The sequence below is a fragment of the Lycium barbarum genome, chromosome 4 (genome assembly GCF_019175385.1).
Source record: "Lycium barbarum isolate Lr01 chromosome 4, ASM1917538v2, whole genome shotgun sequence".
Taxonomy (NCBI): Eukaryota; Viridiplantae; Streptophyta; class Magnoliopsida; order Solanales; family Solanaceae; genus Lycium; species Lycium barbarum.
This window is the reverse complement of record NC_083340.1, coordinates 33,587,144-33,610,105: the sequence shown is the minus strand read 5'-3', so window position 1 is coordinate 33,610,105 and position 22,962 is coordinate 33,587,144. Positions and strand designations below refer to the sequence as shown.

Below are 22,962 nucleotides of genomic sequence, written 5' to 3'. Positions count from 1 at the left end.
AATCGTCACAAAACTACAACATTTGGTTGATCGTATTAGATAGAACATCTACTAAGTTATATAGGAATTGGTGTATTATTTTATGTGGAATAAAATGTAATATAATTACTAATATGGGGAATAAATTATTTAAAGATAAAAATAAAGTATGTCATTCATGTTTAATAATTTTACCGTTCTTATATCACTGCATAACAGTCCTTTCTTCATTAATCACCTCATAAATAATATTTACACTATGATTTTCACATAACTATGAACCAAAACCGTCCTTTAGTTATTTGGTGCTAACTTCATCTTCTAGATATACACTTTTCTATCAAACCTTTCACAATTTAGAACCACAGTTTATTAGTTATAAAGTTATTATCTCGTTAATATTCTTGTTCCCCGCACCGACTATTCTAGACTATTCTAATTTCCACATGATCAGAAATAGAAGTGTACAAAGAAAATTGATAAATCACACTAAATCGATAACTCAAATCAAATCGAGAAAAAAATACGACTAGTGATTTGATTTGACTTGGTTTGATATTGAAAAAAAAAAACCCGACCATAATTAGTTTTGTTTGGTTTTAACTAAAAAAAGTCAAACCGAACCAAACCAATCCGAAATTACATGTATAAAAAAATTTAAAATATTTTATACATAAAAGATTTACTTATAATGTAATTTATAAATATTTCTTAAGTTTTTTCATATTTTTTATCTTTTAACATACAATTTCAAACTTTGACTTAAAATTTTGAATGTTTCAATAAGTTTTATAGCGCATAGATGTTAGTAACTCAAATAAAGTCCAAATCAATACTAATGCTACAAAAGTACTTCAATCCTAACACTAGTATGACAATAATATTGGATATCTATTCTTTAGTTTTGCATTGTTAATTTAGACAATGAAAATACATAACTTAATTTTATTATTTTTCTTTGTTAGGTAATTAATACTTACTAGCCTTACTTATTTTAGTATAATTTGGTATTTTTAGATGAGGATCATTTTCATTATGCCTTATTAATTAGCAAGATTTATTTTATGCTATTTCATTATTTATTTTTTTGTTGAATATTTTATTACAATTTCATCACTTATTTCACCTTTTTGTCATTTTCTTAAGAAACACTTTAATTATATAGTTGTATCTTATTAGGAGTAAAGAAATATTTGACGCAAAAGTTATATTTTGTATGAAGATTTTTCCGGAAAAAAAATCCTAAAAATCCGAGAAAACCGAAAAATCCAAAGTCAAAAAACCCGGGTTTTATTAATTTGATTTGGTTAATCAATTTAAAAATCTGACACAATTAATTTAGTTTGATATTTGAAAATTTGGAACCAACCTGGTTGGTTGATGTACTCCCAAATCAGAAATGAATCACTATCGAATAAGAAAAGTATAGAGTACTCCAATTAAAAGAATTTTAAATTGGGACGCATTTAATGTGCGTTCCAACTCCAGAAAACAAACCAAAAAGAATAAATTACTTCCCAAGCGAGTTGCCCTTATATGACTTTGGAGAAACATGACCTACAGAAAATTCCCAAGACTCATTAATTATTTTCCATATCCTATAAACTTTATCTATATATATATATAGTCTTCTATCAATGAATAAATCGGATCTGAATTCATCTACTTCAATGGAGCAAAAGGATTCACAACCAAAGTGGGAAGCTAAAGTCTCAACAAGATTACAAAAGGCAGATGCAGACCAAATATTTTCCCTCTTCAAAGATTTCTTTGGCCTAAACAAATGGTTTCCTAGCTTGTCAACAACTTATGGCATCCATGGTGAAAATGGTGAGGTTGGTTGCATACGATACTGTACCGGATTCTCTCTCCCACCGGAGCGTGGTGCTCCAGTGAGCTGGTCCAAGGAGAGGCTGGTGTCTATTAATCCAATTGAGAGGATATTAAGCTATGAGATAGTGGATTGTAACATTGGGTTCAAGTCATACTTTTCGACGGTCAAGATTGTCCCAGATGAAGTTGATGGTCAACATGGATGTGTGATCGAGTGGTTTATCGCCGTTGATCCAGTGGAAGGAATGAGATTGGAGGATTTGATCAAAAAGTATGAAGTTGGGCTGCAGGGAATGGCTAAGAACATGGACGATGCCCTAATAAGTTCGTAATATAACTTTGTTTTTTGTGATTTTTTTTTTTTTTTTTGCATATGTCATCCAATGATCCTACTTATAAATAAATGCACCAATTAATAAAACTGTGTAGAAGTACATTTAAATTGTGTGGATACAATAATTCATGCTTTGCAGGACTTGCTTTCATTTAATTGCATTTGCACATTTTTTTAATTTGATTTGAATAATTTACATTAAGTTACAAAGCATTGAAAATTATTGGTCTAAGAGGAAAGCCAAATTTCTGAAATTTCAGTGTATTTCCTTGATTTCTCTTATTCAAAACTAGCAAGGGAAACGGGAATTCAATAAGTTACTTTCTTGCTATTGAATATTAATTCCAAAACACTGTAAAGGTATCAGCGTCCGCATTAACAACAACAACATACACAGTAAAAAAAAAAAAAAACAGATCTTAATAAACAAGTGGATTGAGTTGTTCTGTGTCACCCTTTTTAAAAGGGGAAAAGAAATAAGTTCTTGGCAAAAAGAAGGATATATTTAGCTATTTTTTTTAACTATGCTCTTGTGGTACTTATAACCTGTTTGGTCAAGCTTTTAAAATTAGTTTTTTTTTAAAATATTTTTTTTAAAAGTACTTTTCAAAAAAATAACTTTAGCGAAAAACAGTTCGTGGTTGACCAATTAATTTAAAAAACACTTTTAAGCAGCAATTAGTGTTTGGCCAAGCTTTTAAAACTTATAAGTGTATTTTCTCAAAGGGTCAAATTTACCCTAAAAGTATGATTTATAGTTTAAATTTGTCCTCCCCGTTAGGATGCTAGATATATTTGCCTTTTATGGATGGGAAAATGGTCAAATTTACCCTCCAAATATGGTTTATAGTTTAAATTTGCCATCCGTTAAAGTTTGGGGTCAAATTTGCCCTCCCCGTTAGGATACTTGATAAATTTGCCCTTATATGAATGGAAGTATGACTTGGGCTCCACAACACAAAAAAAAAAAAAAAAATTATCGACGTCGGATCCCATCCTCTGTTTCTTCGGTTTCATCTTCTTGTTTTATATCTTCTTCATCATTGTTGTTTTCTTGATTTCCATTCTCTTTTTCTTCATCTAGTTTAGATTCTACATTTCCATTCTACCCATAATGCTCTTTTTGCCCTTCTACTTCATTAAATCTGTGTAATTTAGTCACATCAGAAACAGCCTCTATTCCATCTCCTTCATCAGTACTAGGACTGCTTAATCTTTTACGTCCATCCAATGCGAATACAGTGCAATAAGTGGAAGAAGCATCAGAGATAACAACTTCTTTCTTCATAATTTCACAGAATGACTTGTCACATAGTAGCTCTGTTTCATCCTTTGCTTCTTCTTCATTGTTGTGTTCTTGATTTCCACTCTCTTTTCTTCATGATCAATACTAAGACTGCACAGTCTTTTACGTTCATTATTCAAAGCGAAGACAGTGGAATTAGTGGATTGAATTGGGTATGGGATCCTACATGGATCCGACGTGGAGCCTACATGGCTAAATGTTTTTGTATTGTGAAGTCTAAATCAAACTTTCATCCAAATAAGAGCAAATTTATCAAGTATCCTAACGGGAAAGGCAAATTTAACCCCAAACTTTGACGGAGGGCAAATTCAAACTATAAACCATACTTGGAGGGTAAATTTGACCTTTTTCCCTTTATGGATGGAAGTCCAAATCACAAAAAAAAAAAGCCACGTTGGATCCACATCAGATCCACGTAGGCAACTCATACCCAACCCAATAAATCCAAAACCCAAAACCACGTTTCCTGCCTTTTTTTGCGTGGATTGTCCTTCATTTGGGGTGGTCTTTAATTTTTACCCTTCAAATTGGTGGTCTTTAAGTTTTTCCCTTCGCCTAATACCTCGAGGTTGTGGGTTCGAACCCCAGCTTAGTTAAAAAAAAAAATCGCAAGGCAGAATTTGGGCCTTTAGGACAAAAGTTAAAGACCACCAATTTGAGGGGCAAAAATTCAAGACCACCCCCAGCGAATGGTAATCCTGCAAATTGCCCGTTTCCTGCTACTACAGCAGCCTTACATTCCTCATCATTCAAGCCCATCCTTCTCAAAGCCCTAGGCCCGAGCCCGTACCCGTTGTTACGCCCTTAATCACTAGCCCTTATGGTCAGCATTTGCCTCCTATTCAACCTCATAGGAGGCAGTTTATGGAGAAAATGCAATGATTGCTTCACTTTTACATCAAATTTCAGCTCCAATATTACAAGGTGAGTTCAACATTGCAGTTGTAGCATGATAGCTCAGATAGTACTATAATAGTATCACAGTAGGACTGTAAACAAAAAAAAAGATTCACAGAGAAAATGCATCAATTAACTACAACAAATCCCATAGCACTAGTCACAAACTCAGACATTACTTAAATGTGATCTAAATTTATTTAAAAGACACATTTTTTGGCATTTATTCAGGCATAAACAACATAAACAACAAATACAGTAACTTTTTTCCTCACCCAAAAAGGCCCTATTAGCTTATATTACAAGAATCAAAAGTTGGGTTTATTGGGTTGGGTATGAGTTGCCTACGTGGATCTGATGTGGATTCAACGTGACTATTTTTTTTTTTTTGTGATGTGGACTTCCATCCATAAAAGGGAAAATACATCAAGTATCCTAACGCAGAGGGCAAATTTGATACCAAACTTTGACAGAGGGTAAATTTAAACTATAAACCATACTTGCAAGGTAAATTTGACCCTTTGCCCTTTCTTAAAAGTACTTTTTAAAAAAGTATTTTTGGGCAAAAATTATTTTTTTATCTTCTGAAAAACTGCTTCTGCTACTCCCCAAAAGCACTTATTTTCTCCCAAAAACTTGATCAAACACGTCACTTTGGTAAAATAAGCACTTTTGGAGAAAAATAAACTTAGCCAAACAGGCTATTAATTCGGTTAGTGACATGAAATCTTAGTACCAGAAGGATTAAAGAAAGAGCTTTTGTTGTTTAACTGTAAAGTTCAAATCAAGATCATTTTTCCTATGTTTTATTAGACTCGAACCAATTGGAAACTATTTGTAACTTTGTCTAGTTGATGTCATGGGTGCATGTGTTATATTTATTCTTGGTATGTCACTCCGCTAGCAAATAGTGCCACGCACAAGAGAGTGCAAGTATTATGGATCCTCCTACACCAAATTGGACTAAATCTGGTTAAAAATTAGGTCAACCCGACAATTCAATTCGATACCAAAGACTGCTATCGACAATTCAATACGAAAGTTTCAGACTTTGGAGTAGATAGGGGTCAACTTATAACTAAATTCTGGAATAAATATATGTACATGTGTGTCTTAATTTTGTGACATATAATTTAGATATCTAGTAACTACATAAAAAGTACTCTCTTTCATTTTATGTGGTGAGACTCCAAGTGTAAGGGCAAATTACTTAATTTTTTGTATGAATTCAGACGTATAACCTTTATGACGGTTTATAATTTAAACTATACGAATATGGTAGTCAAAGGTAATACCTATTTGACACTCCAAATAGTAACAATGTCACATAAAGTGGAACAAGGAAGTATCATAAACTACAATATTTTTAATTAAAAATCTAAAATATGTTTCAGAAAAATAGCAAGGTGAAAATTCATTTATTTTCTCCGATAATAATGTCATTTCACTACTTTAAAAAGAAAAAAAATCGACCTCATGAGGTCGAAAAATGGGAAATTTCGACCAAAATTTCGACTTCAAGCCCAGGTCGGTAAAGGCTTGGTCGAAAACAATTTCGACCTCGTGAGGTCGGAAAAAACCGACCTCACTAGTTCGTTATATGTTTTACAACCTAAAATTAAAAATTAAATCATGAGGTCGGTAAGTTAATTTTTTATTTTATATTTTAAACAAATTATATTAATAAATTTTAATTTATTTTGCCCATTTCGACCTCATGAGGTCGAAATAACATAATATAATTTATATATTTCGGCCTCATGAGGTCGAAAAGCTAAAAAAAATAAAAAACACTTTAAAACTGACCTCATGAGGTCAAAATTTATGAAGTTCTGGCCAAGTTTCGACCTCATGAGGTCGAAAATTTTCAAGTACTGGGTAAATTCCGACCTCATGAGGTCGAAATATATGAAGTTTAAGGTAAATTTCGACTTCATGAGGTCGAAATTTAACAATTTCTGGAATAATTTCGGCCTCATAAGGTCGAAATTCTGAAAAAAAAAAAAAAAAAAAAAAAAAGGCCAGAAATCACCTGCCAAATTATAAATCAATTCAGTATCACCAACAACCAACTCAAATAGTTGCCAACAATCCAACAAATTCTAACAAACAATTCATTATACATTCTACAACCAATGACACATCAAATTCGACACTATTTCAAATTTGAATGGAAACTTCATTCAAACATTTACAAAACACACAAGCTAGTCTACAACTTGAAACGTCATCAAACATCATAAACTTAAACAATTCATACCAATCCATCAAAACATACAAAAGTTCGATTATAAACTATACGAATCAAGGACGTCGTTGTGTGTTAGACACGTGATCCATATCCTCCTCACTGGACTCATCACGAAGTGTATGATTAGGATTAAATACATGAGGACGTGACCTACGTCTAGCCTGGGAAGGTCGGGCCTGTAACCTACAAGTATCCCCGGGACACGGGGGATTCGAAAACGCCCCCGAAGCAAGTAAGCGGTCTAATTGGGCCTTAATACCCACCACCTCGTTGTCCCTCCTCCTCTTCCTGGCCTCTTAGGTCTGAAGTGAGTTTGTTAATTGAGTAATCTGCTCCTCCATGACCTTAACTGTAGCAGGATCCATTGGCCCCACATCACTAGAACTACCTAAGCCTTGAAGGGCCGACGGGAAGCGAAGAAAGGCTCGATTCGCCATGCCATAAGTCGTACCATACCTAGTCGGGCCACCAACATGGTCTAGCCACTTCTGCTTTATTTTCTTTTGGGTAAGTGGCGTGCTGGCTGGCTACGTACGACGCAACTCCTCTAACTGTTGTTGAAATTCATTTTGAATTTAAAAGATAAAATGTTAGTAGATAAATTTAGAAAAATAAAGTAGTTATTATTGTTACTTAGTGACTTACGTAGGTTTGCTCAACCCGTGGCTCAACCCATTCTTCTCGACCCTCATCATTTTTCTTCTTCCTCGTGTGAGTGATCTTGAATGTCTTGAGGTAATGTCTTCCCCGTCTTGAGCTCCTTCAAACAAATTATTTGAGTAATTAATCAAATAAAGTAAATAAATTGAGTATCTTTAAAATATGATGTGAGGAGACATACCAGCTTGCTCCTCGCAGCCAGTTGGCTTATAGCCACACTACTGTGTAGCGATCCACCCTTTGTCGAGGCTCTGACTTTCGAAAATTGATCATGATAACAACATGGTGTACTATAAACCTATTAATAGTTAAGAAATAGAAAGTTAGCAATAATAGAATCAACAATTTTGTAATTATGTTAGCTTTGTCAAAAAATTATACTCCCTCCATCCCAATTTAAGTGTACTACTTCCCTTTTTTGTCTGTCCCACAAAGAGTGCCTCTTTCTATATTAAGTAAGTTTTGGTAAGTTTTAGACCACAAGATTTAAAAGAGTACACACATTTTTAATTTAAGACCACAAGATTCAAAAGTCTTCATTTATTTCTTAAACTTCGTGCCCAGTCAAATTAAGACACTTAAAATGGGATGGAGGGAGTAATACTTACGTAATCCTTAAACCACGTCGCAAATTGGTCATACACTTTTTCTTGGCCATGTAACTGCACGAAGACTCTGCAACACAATGGAGTTTGGGTTAGTCACTTTACATTTTGAATGAATAATTACTACAATTTTATTTGAACTTACTCATAATAAGGTTGACCTTCTAGGAAATTTAACAAGATATGTGTTGATGCTGATTTAAACTCCATTTGATTCAATTCTCTTACACGTTTTCTTGACCCATCACCTGGTTGATTGAAAATCGATATCGATTTCGGCAACGAGTTATTCACACCTCCATCATAGTGTCGATCAGGCCTGTTTCGCAAACAGAGCACATCGTTCCCAAAGTAGTAAGAACAAAAATGAGTTGTTTCCTTGGCAAGGTAAACTTCGCACATTGAGCCTTCCACTTTAACTTTCTGCTTTATAGCCCGTTTTGACTTACCAAATAAACATTGTGTTAAGCATGAATTTTTTTCAAACTAAGTGATTAGATGTGAATAAATAAAAAAATTGACTCGTTACAAGGTGTTCCATCACATCAAATAACCCTGGTGAAAGAATCTACAATTTATTTGTGATTACATTAATATTGTGATCCATAATACCTGGCCATACCATAATACCTGAGTTGGTAGGTGGCCGGCTATTAATTATTTCTTGGCGAACCTTGGCGTTTGAGTATTACGCTAGGTCCTTATAATTTTTCTTCAACCTTAATTTCTAATTTATAACTATAGTTGGTTCATAAAGATCTGAAATCTTGGAAGAAAGGTATCATAGAATTCAGAACTTTATTCCATGGAAGAAGATTCAACTTATATTGCATTTGGCCTGCTGGAAGAAAAATAATACAAACAGAGAAAAAGTTAGTTAACAACTAGTTGACAACTCTTTAATTAGCATCTAGCAATACTATACATTGCCATGCTTATCCTAACACATTGTTTTCTTTATTTGTTCTGGATCTTGAATTCAGTAGTCTGTTGTTTTAAAATTAAAAGAAAAAAACTAAACTCATTAATAAACAAATCGGTCTCCTGAGGATCCTTTGGATTCAGAAGTGTATGTCAAAGGTTGTCTGGGGCAACACATGTGAGACTTCTGAAGCAAATGTATCTGCGGATTCCTCTGCTCCAAGGTTTATTTTGCTTTCGCATAAAACAAAAGCTCTAATCATATTCCCTTTTTTCTTTTCAATTTTCACAATATAAAGTTTCAAGCAAGACGACGAGATGGCACTCGGTCGTCGTCTTAAATCTCGTGATTGATTAAATTTAAGTTACTGAATATGGATAGAAACAAAATTTGGATTCAAGATTTCAATTTACAATAAATTTCTCCTTAGAGAGTTGTTTTTACAGCTACACCAAATTTGTTATCGAGTTAAGGCAATAACACTTCCAGGATACAATGTACATGTATGAGTTGCGCAACTGATGTAATATTGAAGAACTCTTTAATTTTCACATTATGAAAGTTTGGAAGGGCAATTCTCTCTTTATGTGAGAAAAATACTGCTAAGTTTACATAAGTGGTTATTTGGTATTACTTGTACACCAATAAAGACATACTTTTATGAATAATCGTTTCTTTGCAAGATGATGTATCTTAGTAAACGCATAAAAGAGGTCATGTACTTACAAAAGTTTAACTTTTCATGGAAGAATATGCCCTTTAAAATACACGAAGTCTCTGTCGTAGAGGCTGTTATGTATTAAGTAAATTCTTTTACGAGCACCTTCAGAATTTGGGTCAAGAATTTAATAAGTCGTCACGTAAAAAACAATTCTCATCATGTTTTTCTTTCTATAAATTTGTAGCAAGTGCAGTATCGCATTATTAGTATTATACATGAAACCATTTCACAAAGATCACTGAGTCAAATTTCAAATGCCCCAGTTTAAGTGTCTTCTTTAGCCATACAAAGACTCATTGTAAACTTCTTTTACTGGAAAATTGTATCCACTAATAATCAAGAACTTATACGCCATTAGCCTTCCCTCTCCACCCAACTCTTCGTATGACACTGACACCATTAAATACAAAATCCCATCTTATTTTTTTTTTTTTGAACAAAATATTCCATGAGTTAACATCGATAAAATTTCTCCAAGCCACTAACACCTCCTCCCCTCACCCCCACAAACTACTGGCACAACAAAGAAAAAAGAAAATGATGATACTAAATTTAGCGGTGGGGCATTGTTTGGTTGTCTAGTGCGCTCAAAGAGACAATTCAGAGCAGACATTATTATAAATTCTGCTAAAAAGGAATTTTTGAAAAAAGTTATCACTTTAGCAGTCTTCAGATGGTCACACACTACTGGACCACAACTCCCACTACAAACAAATTCTCTGACCAAAAAGGCCCCCCTCCCAGCCTAACTAAATTCAGGCATTAATTCAATTTAAGTAGATAAATATTGAATTTTTTAGAAAGAGCTGGAAAGCAAGCCTTTAATCAGAAGTGCAGTTGTGCCAGTTTTGACATTGACTACTTTAATATATTACTCTCTCCGTTTCAATTGATGTGAATCTATTTAACTGAATACGAAATTTAAGAAAGAAGAGAAGACTTTTAAACTTATGGTCCTAAATAAGTCACATATATTTTATGTGACTATAAATAATTGTATAAAGATAAAGTGTTTCCAAATATAAAAATAGGTCATTCTTTTTTGCACGGATTAATAAGGAAATAGGTTCACATAAATTAAAACATCGGGAATATTAGCTTTTACGTCTCATTTTTAGTACCTACTACCTTGTAATGTTTAGGGTCATTTGATACGTAGACAAAATTATTTCAGGATTATAATTTTGGGCCTAATTTATCTCATTTTTTGGGACTAATTTATCCCTTATAGAAGATGGGATAAAATAATAATTCCATAATTAATGAGATAAGATGGAATATTTCATCTTTAAGTTTGAGATGCACTTTATACTTTATTTGGTAGAAGGTATAAATTTATCCTATCAAACATGATACAAAATTAATCTTACAGTTAGTGCTGGGATATCCCAACTAATACCGTGTACCAAACGACCCCTTAGAACTTAGATTTATCATCACTATCATCTGCCAAATTCAAAAGAAATGAAAAATCAAATATGAAAAACTTTTGACATACCATGCTTATCTTGAAAAGCTCGCTAAGCAATTCAAGGAAATCAATTTAGTTTCGAGAATCGAGAACTTCTTTCTAAGAAACGCTTTATCCTTTAAATATGGATCTAGATGCGAATCCAAATTACTATATATACTGCGATAAAAATGTTATCACATAATCAAGACTTGGTTTGGAAAGGACTTCGTATTTCATTAATTATTCCAGGTAAAGTAGTTTTGGCCTTTAAAATTAACTTAGAACTAAATGGACAGAAAGATTACCTTAATATAAATATCCCTAACCGTCCATAAAACCATATGATTAATCTTCTACTCAACCGACAATTATGAGATCTAAATCTGGTTTAATCAAATTAAATAAGCAACTTGCGGTACCAATCCATGACGACCGGCCTTAATTTAGAGCATGTTTGGTTAGGCTTAAAAAAAAGCAGTTTATCTGCTTTAGATAAGTTAAGTTAAACGGATTCAATTAATTTTTTGGGCTTATTTTAAGCACAAAATGACTTTAAGTTGACCAATCAAACACTCAAAAAAGCTGAAAACAGCTTATAAGCAACTTATAAGTCAATCCAAACGGGCTCTTAATGTTCTTGGCTCTATCTAGTAAGCAAATGGTTTTGCTTTTCCATTTTTCTTTCATCTTTACATCTTTAAGCATGTTGAAATGGAGTATCATATTCAATTAAGGTCATCATAATCATCTTATAAATACTTGATAAGAATATAACAAGCTGGCAGTGCAAATTAAATCTTTCCTAGAGAAAGGGTAGTCCTTCTTCTTGTCCATTTCTCCTTCTTTGGCTTTTCTTCCATGGCAGCCCAACAACAGTCCAAATGGGAAGGCAAAGCCATTGGAAACCTAAAAGGGCCAAAAGCTGAACAAGTATGGCCTCTCTTTGAGGATTTTTTCAACTTCCACAATTGGTTACCTACCATTGACACTTGTTACCAACTTAATAATGAAAAAGATGGACTTATCCGGTGTTGCGCAAACACCGTGCCACCATCATCAGACGGTAGTGAGGCGATCATCAAGTGGTGTCACGAGAGGTTGCTGTACGTTGACAAGATCGAACGGTGTCTAAGCTACGAGGCGTTAGACAACAACGTGGGAATCAGGTCGTATGTAGCTACGTTTAAAATATTGTCATCGGACGATGGTGATGAAAGCGGGTGCAAGATCGAATGGTCGTTCGTTGCTGATCCTGTTGATGGGTTGACTTTGGAGTGTTTCTTAGGATACGTTGACTTCTCCCTACAAGGCATGGCTGAAAAAATTGAGAAAGCTTTAGAATCTAGTTTAGGTGATTTTGCTAGCTTAGAGAGCTAACACTAAGCCTGTTAAATAAAGTATGAATAATAAAAGACCTGATTCTGTAATGTTTCAGTTGGACAGGTAAGTAGTGTTAGTTTGAGAAATGGATAGTAGTTTACTGATTGTTACTTCCTCTGTTTCTATTTACTTACGTGACATAATTTTATTTTTAGTTTGTCCCAAACAAATATCATAATTTTTTTTTTTTTAGAAATAATTTAATTTTAAATTTTCATGCCACATAAATGTATATCACTTGTTCAGATTAAAACTTCTGATTTTTTTTTGTTGCTTTCTTAAAATTTATGCTCAGTCGAATATGACTACATAAATTGAGACAAAAGGAGTAATACTTCATTAGTGTAAGTTTCACTTCTCACCAGATTCTTTCCTCCCCTTTGACCCACCTGAATCTTTCCCATGCCTTACAATGAAGGTTGTTACAGTGTAAGGCTATGCTATACAACTTTATTTTTCTTTCACTTTTCTGTTAGCTAGGAAGTTCTTGACCAGGCAAGATGCATGCAAATGTGATATGCTTTAGTGAAAAGAAAAAAGAAATTATTAAATACTTTACAAAGTACTGAAGCGAGAGAGCGATGATGTTTTTGGTGCATATGTACCATTGTCATTCAAATAGTGAGAACCTTCAGGTGTTACTGTCAATAACAATATATAGTCCATGGAATTCCAATAGCGGTTGAAGGTAGACGGAAGCCGCTAATAGCCACTACATGCATTTGGGTTTTCTAATTCCTCCAATCAAATTGGAGCTTACTAGCAACTAATGGAATAAAAAACAATATAACCAATAGAGTTAAACGATATCACAGCATCTTAAGTGCCCTAAAATCCGGATTTTGTCTTTTCTGTTTCTTCCCATTTGGATTATGCTTGACTATTCTTCACCCCATTGGACCTCTTCCCAAGTTTCAAACTTGTGGGAGTCGTTGCTCAAGTTTGATTTTGAGCCTTTTAGGCACAATATTCCTAAAATCACCTCCTTCAAACAAAGATTTAAACATTTTTTGAAAGAATTTAAGGCGTTCTCAAAATAACAATAACAAAATCTCTATCCATGCAAGTTGGGTTCAGCATTCATAAATCAACATTGTTGAAAATAATGTAGAATATGTTCTAAAGGTTTGCGTTTAACAAGAGGCTCATGGGGTTTCATGCATTGTTCAATGCAGCTTGCCCATCGTCTTTATTAAACATATCCGTTCTAGAGAAGAATGTGTTCATCGAATACATAGTACTGGTCAAAGAGTCTAACCACAGCCAAGAGACCAACACCGCGAATCCCTAATTTTTACTACTACACACTATACAAGCTTTAGATAATTGGAATCATCTTTCTGATTCCATTGGAGAAGCAGGAAGCTACTGATAAGCTGGATATGTTATCAAACAAAATCATAAAACATCAGCCCTCCCTTGAAACCCTTGATCAATCAAAACACTAACTATTCAGAAAGCTAGCACCGACTATACACATTTGCAAGATTGCCAGAAGCTAACTTCTTGTGCATCCAATCAATGATATCCTGAGCAATTTCTTCACGCTCAGGCTCGAACAGAAGGTCATGCAAGAATCCATCATAAAGTTTAATGTCTTTGAATTCAGAAGCAGCCTCATTGTACAGATCCTGAGAAGCCAACGGATCAGTGACTCTATCAGCCGATCCATGGAGGACTAAGAATGGGACAGTGACAGACTTGAAGTTCCGCATCAAGTAAGAGGAGATGCGCAGAATCTCATGGCCTGTCCTGACCCTCAAGGGCCCAGTATACACTAGAGGGTCAGAATACTTGGCCACCAGTGCTGCAGGATCCCTTGATACAGGAATTCCTCTTTTGTGAGAACCTTTGAATTGGTACCTAGGTGCAACCAATGAAAAAATTGGTGCTACGGCCTGCATTTGGATAACAAACACAAAATTAAAGTGTGCATGGAAAGAAGACACTGCTGAAAGCCATGTACTTTAAGTAGGAGCCTTACGCTAACAATAGGATTTGCAGGTTTCACACGCAATGCTGGTGAAGTCAATATGATGCCCTCCAGCATGTTTTCAATGTGTGGATAAGAAGCTGCCTGTGCAAGGGAGCAGATTATCAGAGCAGAATAATTAATGAATACTTTAAAGGGTTTTAGAATCTTTTAAGTTACTTCACTTCAAAAGCCTCACCTTTAATACCACCGCTCCTCCTGTTGAATGACCAAAGAGGAAGCATGGTAGCCCAGGGTTCTCAAACTTGACCTTTTCCAAGAAAGCCCCCTATATAAACAGGAGATGGATGTTAGGTAATTTTTGGCAGGCCCTATGGAAGAGGCAAGACAACAAAGAACCAAAAATGAATGTAGAATGGAGATCATATCTTCGGCTTGCTACTTAGGAATGGATATCCAGTTCAAGAAAAATAATTGGAATTGATTCGTTGAGGAAAAGAGATATATGGCAGACATGGAGCATGAAATATTAAAAAAGTCACAACTTACTGTGTCTGCGACGACATGGTCCAAAGATGGCACATATCCATGTAATCCATCACTCCCTCCATGCCCTGTCAAACAGAATAAGTCCATGCCATTTGTTAAGAAGTATTAACCATCCACTTTGACTAATAGTGTAACCTATCATAGCAATCAGTTCAGAGAAGCTTATTCCATGTGCATGAACCCAGAAAATATAGCAAGACATACTTTATGCACATAGCTCAAATCAAGGCATTTTAGAAGAAAAGAAATACTCTGTGAGGTATATGTGAGAGACCAGTATAATCCTGCAAAGAGGCTAGCTAGTAAAGAAGCATCAGCGGAAAAAGGACCACTGAGGAACTTCATCCACAAGAAAGAAAAAAAAAACATAAAAAGAGGACTATTGAGGAGGAGACACAATGAGAATGAAAATAGATGAAGCTATAACGCACTTAATTGAAAACAGATGAAGCTATACAAGCACTTAATTGAAAACCATTATTGACCCTTTGTCAACCATTCTAACAAGGCAAGTAATTTTTAGCACCCTAAGCATGACCATTAATCTTTCATCTTATTATGATGAAATACTAGTATAGTAGTATGTGCGATGATAAAGATGATAAAGAGGTTACTACAGGAAAGTGTAAAGGCAGTATCAGCTCAGTGAAAGTACCTATCCAGTCCATTGCATATACCCCGAAGTTGCAGGAGTTCAGTTGCCTAGCAAAATTAGCATATCGTCCACTGAAATGAAATATAAAAGGAATATTATTATCCAGCTAGTTCAGCCAAACCATAAACAAGTTGTGAAATGAAGAAGGCTTAAACAACTCGCATTAGCCAAGACACCTATTCTTCAAACAACAGCTATCACACCCCTCCCCACAAGATTTCAAAAAGCCAATAAATAGTTACCTGTGCTCATTCAGTCCATGGATGATGATAATTATGCCCCTGAAACAAAAAACTAGCCATTAAGAAACAATTAAAAAAGAAAAAAGAGACAGCCAATTTATAATAGATTGGCAAACACAAATATCAGAGTTTGCAGCACTACTGCTCCTTAGTCTCCCATAAAAGTGAATTTTGTCAAATTATCAGACAGAGCCTTAGGAATAAAATAAGAATTAGAAAAAGCCTTGGCACTCCAGGATGAGAATAGAAAAGGGATTCTCGATGTCCGATAACAAATGGTTTAGGATTACTAAGATCAGAATCAATTACATATTGTTTAGTTTTCTCTTAATAAGTTCCTATTTTGACGATTATTCAAATGGAAATCACTCGCCTTTTAAGCTAGCACTTTACCTTAAAGGATTTAAGGAGGGATCTTTTAAAACATGAAGCCAAGTCTAGGAAATTCAACCTAATCCTGATGAAAGTAGTAACCTCATTTGTTCACTGGTAGATTCTGGCTTGTATTCATGTCCTAGCAAACTAGAAAAACAAACGCTCTCTAAGCATGTAAAAGATTATGATCTAGTTCATTTTCTTAACTCAAGATTAATGCTCTAACTTGCCAATCAATTCATGTCTATTTTTGCTCATGGGCAATATAAAATGACCTTGCACGGGCAAAATGGGGATACTCGTGTACAATTTATCACTTCAAATACTTGCAATTTTATTGGTAAAAGGAGTGTTTTGTCAGAAAAACTGAAAAGGAGCATCTCTAGTTTATCTATTAATGTAATGAAGTCAAATGTGGTGAAGCTAACATAGAAATGAAAGATAGTTTCTTTGGGTTTTATACAGGGTATGTATAACTGCCTTCTGTACTAAAAGTAAGTGATGATAGGCTTCTAACCACTCTCATGAACTCAGCAAGGGGTGATGAACCCATGCAGTTGTGCTTTCCATTCTTTAATGCTGAAATAACCATAAACCCCCCACCCCCCAACACCCCTAATTCTTTGCCTGACGAAGCTTCCAATATTAAGTTAACACCACAATCAAAGTCTTACTCTGTAAAATACAGAAGAAGTAACATTTTGCATCTTCATCAATTTCATTTGCTCAATATTTTTTTCACCCATACACTAGATCCCCAAACCTCAAAATTCACCTTTGATCACAAAATTGATTAACATGATGTATGACTCAATTCCAAATTAATTAACTGTGTGAATCCTCTTAATTCATGCCCAATTTCGACAATTTATCATAATTTGACTTTCTTTTTATACTAACCATCAACCGTCTACAACCCTTCACCTCTATCCTATGTTTATTTATACAAACACGAAAATTTGCAAAAAAGGAGGAAACTTGAACATACTCCCTCCCGTTCAATTAATTTGGTTGATTTTGATTCAGTTTAAAAAAGTGAAGAAAAAAAAAGCTTAAATTAAAATATGTGTAAATGTACGAAAATGCCCTTCTATTCTTGTGTCAATCAAATTGATTTTTAAGGTAGTAAGTACCTTAATTCGTCGGAAACGGGGAACCAGGACCGGCAAAACAAAGCATTTCTCCGTATCCCAAAGAACAAAGACGTGTTCCACCGGCAATCAGCGGTTTCATTTTCAACAACCATTTCCAAGGCCTCAGCAAGTGCTCTCCTTCTCTGTGTATCCTCTTCATCTCTCCTTAGAGCAAATTTCCTCCTCTTCGCGGAGGCTACCGTCACCGCTGCAGACGGCGAAGAAGGAGGAGAAGACGGTGACGGTGACGTGGCAAACCGGCGACGAGAAAGGAGAATTACCCATAGGAAAATGGATTGTATGAATATGAGTAGTCGTTTGGATGTTTCGTATGAGAAAACGGAACGGTGGAGATTTTTGAATAAGGGGATTATCCGGTTACTTGCGCCGGAGGTAAGTTCCTCCACCGGTAAGGATGAGTCCATTAAAGAAACGCTATAATTGAGAGATAGAGAGAAAATGAAAATGAAAACAGAAAAAGGGAAAGGGTAAAAGAGAAGGAGAAATTCAAGATCGAAGGTTTGGTTGGGTATTTATAGAGAAAAATTGTTAAGGGGTTTTAGGTAAAAAAGGAAAGTAGTGCTACCTCCGTCTCAATTTTGCTTGACTGAGTATAGAATTTTAAAAATAAATGAAAACTTTTAATTATTATGGCATAAATTAAAGTCTTTAAAATCTTGTGGTTTAGTTGATACGTTTGAATGTTTAAATTGAAAAAATTTATTAAATATATATATATATCTATATACAGGTACACTTTTTTTAAGACAGATAAAAAAGGTAATAAGACATTTGATTATCGGGTATTTATGAAGAAATTATGAAGGGGTTTTTGGGGAAAAAAGGAAAGTATTTATTTACTGAGAAAGAAGGAAAATGAAGGCTTTTTCTGACTTCTGAGAAGGAAAACGTTGGCTGGAAAGAAAGGACGCGGTTTGATTATGTGTGTAGGGGTATAGGGTGTTTTATATGTACTGATGACGTGGGTGATTTTGAATGGTTGTTTAGCTAGAGGGTCAAAATAGGAAGGCGAAAGAGGCTACTCTTGTCCCAGATTTGGAGAAAAAATCATTGAATGGGACAACCCATACTCAAAGTTATTTACAATTGAAAAGTATTAGAACTCGTCAACGAAGAGAGAGAGAGAAGATAAAAAAACTCTTGACACGCTACACACTTTTTAAATATTTTTTATTCCGTGTTCTATAGCAAATTTTTCAATTCCTAAAGTTCAAACCCAAGATCTTCAATTAAGAGCCTATTTAGATGGACTTAAAATAAGCAGTTTATAAGCTAAAAAAATAAATTGAGGTAGGATTAACTTATTTTTTTGACTTATAAGCTGTTTTCAATTTATAAGCTGCTTTAGATAACTTAAGCCAAACGGACCCAATTATTTTTTTTAGGTTTATTTTATGCACAAAATAACTTTAAGTTGGTCAGCCAAACACTCAAAAAAACTAAAAACAGCTTATAAGGAACTTATAAATCAATCCTAACAGACTCTAAGAGCAGAATCATATTCATCCCATAAGTATTGGTGATCCCTAAAAACTTACTATTTCCTTTTGTATATTTCTAGTAAATTGTATTCAAAACAGACTATGATTTATAACATAAAAGTAAACGGTTTGCCATTTTTATAATTTTGAAATTAATAAAAAAGTAGAAAGAGAAATTTAAGTTTACTGTGTATATATATGGTGTTTTTAAGTGTTTTGTTTCTGTAAAAAGTTAATCTTCGCATAAGTTAATTTTGTGAGTTCAATAACCAAGTGGCGCATTATTGGTGTTATTAAAGTTGTAAAGAAGTCGTAACGTATAAGAAAGAATATAGTACTGTGTCAGGGAGCTTATACGAGTGCAATTTAAATGACCCAAAATGGGTTTAGGGATCAAAATAATTCATAAAAAAAAAGTGATCACAGTGTCTTTTGCGTGCTAATTTAGTACGCAATAGGACTAACTTTACAGTTAAGCCATATTGCGCACTAAATTAGTGCGCAAAACGCACTTATATAAACCCCTAGCTGGCCATTTTCAAGTCACTTTTCACTTCCTCCCGTTTTCACTCTTTCAACATACTTCACCCCCCCCCCCCCCCCCCCCCGCCCCCGCAAAAAAAAAAAAACCATGTCTCAAAGCTCCGAAACGTCAAACTTTGCTATAGAACCCGATATTTGTGAATGTAGTTATTATTGTAAGCTAAAAACATCAAGACCCAAGATAATACGGGCCGTCGTTTTTGGCTTTGTAAACATCAAGATCCAAGATAATGGGGTAAAAAAAAATTACCGCCAATATCTCCGTTTTTGCTCTTTTTCCCTCCATTTTTCTTCTTCTTCTTCTTCTCCATCCACTCGTTCTCCTTCTTTTTCCCTCCATTCTTCCTCCTCGTCTTCCATTGTTGCTTCCCCTACTTCTTCTTCTTCCATTGTTGCGCCATTTTGAAGAATTTGCTCAACAAAGAAAAAAACGAAACCACCAAATTTTGTAATTTTTTGCCTAGATTTCATTCGTGTAGCACCAGACATTACTTCATAAGTATTGCTGCTTCCCCTGCTTCTTCTTCTTCTTCTTTCATTGCTGTGCCATTTTGAAGAATTTGCTCAACAAATGAAAAAATGAAACCACCAGATTTTGTAATTTTTTTGGCTGGATTTCGTTCGTGTAGCACTGGGCATTACCTCATAAGTGATTTCCGCTCATTTGGTAAGTAAAATAATGTTGTTTTGTTTTAACTATTTATCTGGGTTTTGCTACTGATTTTCCAACAATTTACAGTAACAATTGTACTTGTTGCAACAAGTGCAAAAGTTGTTGTATAAGAGCTGCTAAATTTTTGCAACAACTGTTGTAGTTTCTGCAACAGCTATTGTAGTTTCTTCCACAATTACAACAGATTATGTAGTTGTTGCAATTTCTGCACTAATTGTTGCTAAATACGTCGTATAAATAAGTTGCAACAGATCTGTGAGTTGTTGCAACAGCTCACTGATCTGTTGGATTCAACTTCAATCCAACAGAACCCAAAAAACTGCACCCAAAAAACTCAAGCTGACGCCAACATATTAGTTAGTTGCTGCAACAAGTAAACTACCTGTTGCAATAAGTACTATACTTGTTGCAACAACTCACTAATCTGTTGAACATTTTCAACTGTCTTTGGATGAAACATAACCCAAAAAACTAAAGCTGACTCCAACATATTAGTTAGTTGTTGCAACAAGTATAGTACTTGTTGCAACAGGTAGTCCACTTGTTGCAACAACTGATTCATATGTTCCAACAAGTCATTCAGTTATTGCATTTTGTTAGTATACTGTCATGACTCTATTTTTAAAAACAAAATATATTCAAGTACCATTAATGGGGGACTCAATAACAATAGGTGTTAATTGCCATAGTGAATGGATCGAGAAGAACAATCGATATATTTGGCGATGGAAGGGTAGTCACATATTAGAGACGATAGCGATGACTGTCCAAAGATATGTTGTGTTTGATGATCTTGTGAACTTAATCATTACCTATTGTGAATTAACTTGTGAACCAAAAAATCTTGCCATCACTTACATGCATAGCTCTTTTGAAAACCATGGGGTCTTGCCTTTTAAGATAATCGATCAAGATCGTTTGCATACATGTTTGAATTATGTAGCCAGGCCGATTTTAAGGGTATATGTGGTTGGAAGCCCGGTGGAGAACCATAATTTAGATCAAGACCAACAAGATGTGTTAAATGATAAATTGGACGGGGTGGATATGGATATTCCAAATAATGAAAGTGGGGTGAGCTGATTCCTATACCCGAAGTTAAGAGCAATACACCGTGTGCTGCACAATCGTCACAGTCCAGCCATGTTCAAGATGATGAAACAGGTTTTTATAAAGGAATGTCATTCAAGAACAAGGAAGAACTAGCAACTATGTTGAAACTCTCTTCTGTGAAGAAAGGTTTTACACTCAAGAAGGTGATTAATTCGCGCACTATGTATTGCTTTAGATGTGTACATCCGGAGTGCAAGTGGTGGCTGAGGGCTAGGAAACTTTTAAATTCTGACAGATTTTGTATTACAACCTACATAAAGTATCACACATGTGGCATATTACTAGTCATAATCCACACGCCACAACAAATGTCATTGGTGAATACTTCAAAGATAGGTTTCCCGACGGTAATTGCTCATCTACAAAAGATATAAGTCAATCATTCCGCACAAAATTGGGTTGTAAGTTAAGTTATTGGAAGGTCTGGAAGGGCATGGAGATTGCAAAGGCTTTGTCGAGAGGGACACATGAGCACAGGTATGCGGTGCTTGATGCGTACCGTTATATGCTTCATTCCGCTAATCCAGGAAGTAAGATGGCATTGGAGGTTGATGATAATGGGAATTTCAAGTACTTTTTTGTAGCCTATGCGGCTTAGATGCTTGGTTTTTCACAAATAAGAAAAGTCCTAGTGTTACACCTTGGAAATTTTCCCCGCTAGCGTACAGTGATTAGGCCAATGAAGGGTATGACGTATATGGTGTTTTGATGAGGGACAACGTCCTTTAGACTGGTATTGAGGTGCTAAATAATTGTTAAGAAGGTTCCATAAGGATCGGAGATCAAGCGAAATGACGAGAATAAGACTCAGTGAACTGATGGGTTATACGGTCGATTATACGGACCGTATAACATTATACGGCCGTATAATGGACCGTAAAAGAGTCACAGAATGAGGCGGAATGAGGCTGCTGAAGGGATGATTTTACGGTCAATTATACGAACCGTATAAAATTATACGGCCCGTATAATGTACCGTCAAGTTGACACAGAAAAAGGGTAGTCATTGGAGCAGTTTTACGGTCGATTATACGGACCTTATAAATTTATACGGACCGTATAATGGACCGTATAATGATGTCGGGACTGATTTCAATTGTTAAATAAGGACCCAAGTTCATTTTATTTTATTTCATCTTCTCTCTCCACGACCCAACATCTCTCTAGAACCTTCCAAAACTCTTCCAATACAAGACTCCAAGTGAAAATCAAGATCAACCACACCAAGTTCATGAAAACAAGAGTGTGAAACCCAAGTAAAGTTCATCCTCCTCAAAGAAAACTAAAAGAGGTGAGATAGGGTTTTGTTGCTAGAGAGAAACTCCACTCAAGACTTATTCAACCATCATCCAAGGTAAGTTTCATGATCATTTTATGTTGTTTAAGGTATTGGAAGGTTAAGATACTCGAATTGTACAAGAACATAGCAAATGGGTCATTCAAGAGTGAATAGTGTCATGAGTGAGTGGTAGTTGAATTGAATCATGAATGTTAGTGCGTTGTGAGTATGAATATGTTACAAATGACATGAAGACCATGAGATAAGTGTGATACATGGGAAAATCCGATAGCGAACCCAAAACCATAAATGTGGGGGAAAATAAAGAGAAATGGTGGATCATGGCCATTGTATATGAATGATAATTGTGATTTGCTATATTGTGATTGTTATTGTGGGTGATTGGGAATTGATATGGAATACGGGAAAAGTAGTATAAACAAAGGAAGTGCTGCCCAATTTTCTCTAGAAATAATAGTGCATTCTTATAGTTGGCTAACTAACGATCGTACGAATCCTCCTTTTGAAGGTAGAGACGTGACATTGAAGGAGGATAAGCAGACGCTAAATTGCTTAAACGACAAAGGTATGTGAGGCTTAACTCTTCTTTCAAAAGGCATGAAT

General features: G+C 34.9%; 3 protein-coding genes across 3 annotated transcripts; 2 read left to right on the top strand and 1 right to left on the bottom strand.

Moving 5' to 3' along the window:
• Window positions 1-1,448: 1,448 nt before the first annotated feature.
• Window positions 1,449-2,187, top strand: LOC132638359 (lachrymatory-factor synthase-like). Its single transcript, XM_060355275.1, has one exon. It carries the CDS (start codon window positions 1,617-1,619, stop codon window positions 2,142-2,144), a length of 528 nt encoding a protein of 175 aa, XP_060211258.1. The 5' UTR covers window positions 1,449-1,616; the 3' UTR covers window positions 2,145-2,187.
• A 9,413-nt stretch (window positions 2,188-11,600) lies between these two features.
• LOC132638358 (lachrymatory-factor synthase-like) lies at window positions 11,601-12,495 on the top strand. The gene has a single exon (XM_060355274.1). It carries the CDS (start codon window positions 11,820-11,822, stop codon window positions 12,336-12,338), a length of 519 nt encoding a protein of 172 aa, XP_060211257.1. The 5' UTR covers window positions 11,601-11,819; the 3' UTR covers window positions 12,339-12,495.
• A 972-nt stretch (window positions 12,496-13,467) lies between these two features.
• Window positions 13,468-17,754, bottom strand: LOC132635827 (uncharacterized). The gene is made up of 7 exons (XM_060352375.1): window positions 17,229-17,754; window positions 15,721-15,759; window positions 15,479-15,549; window positions 14,824-14,888; window positions 14,513-14,602; window positions 14,326-14,418; window positions 13,468-14,239 (listed from the first exon to the last, which is right to left on the bottom strand). Exons 1-7 carry the CDS (start codon window positions 17,651-17,653, stop codon window positions 13,802-13,804), a joined length of 1,221 nt encoding a protein of 406 aa, XP_060208358.1. The 5' UTR covers window positions 17,654-17,754; the 3' UTR covers window positions 13,468-13,801.
• Window positions 17,755-22,962: the final 5,208 nt, after the last annotated feature.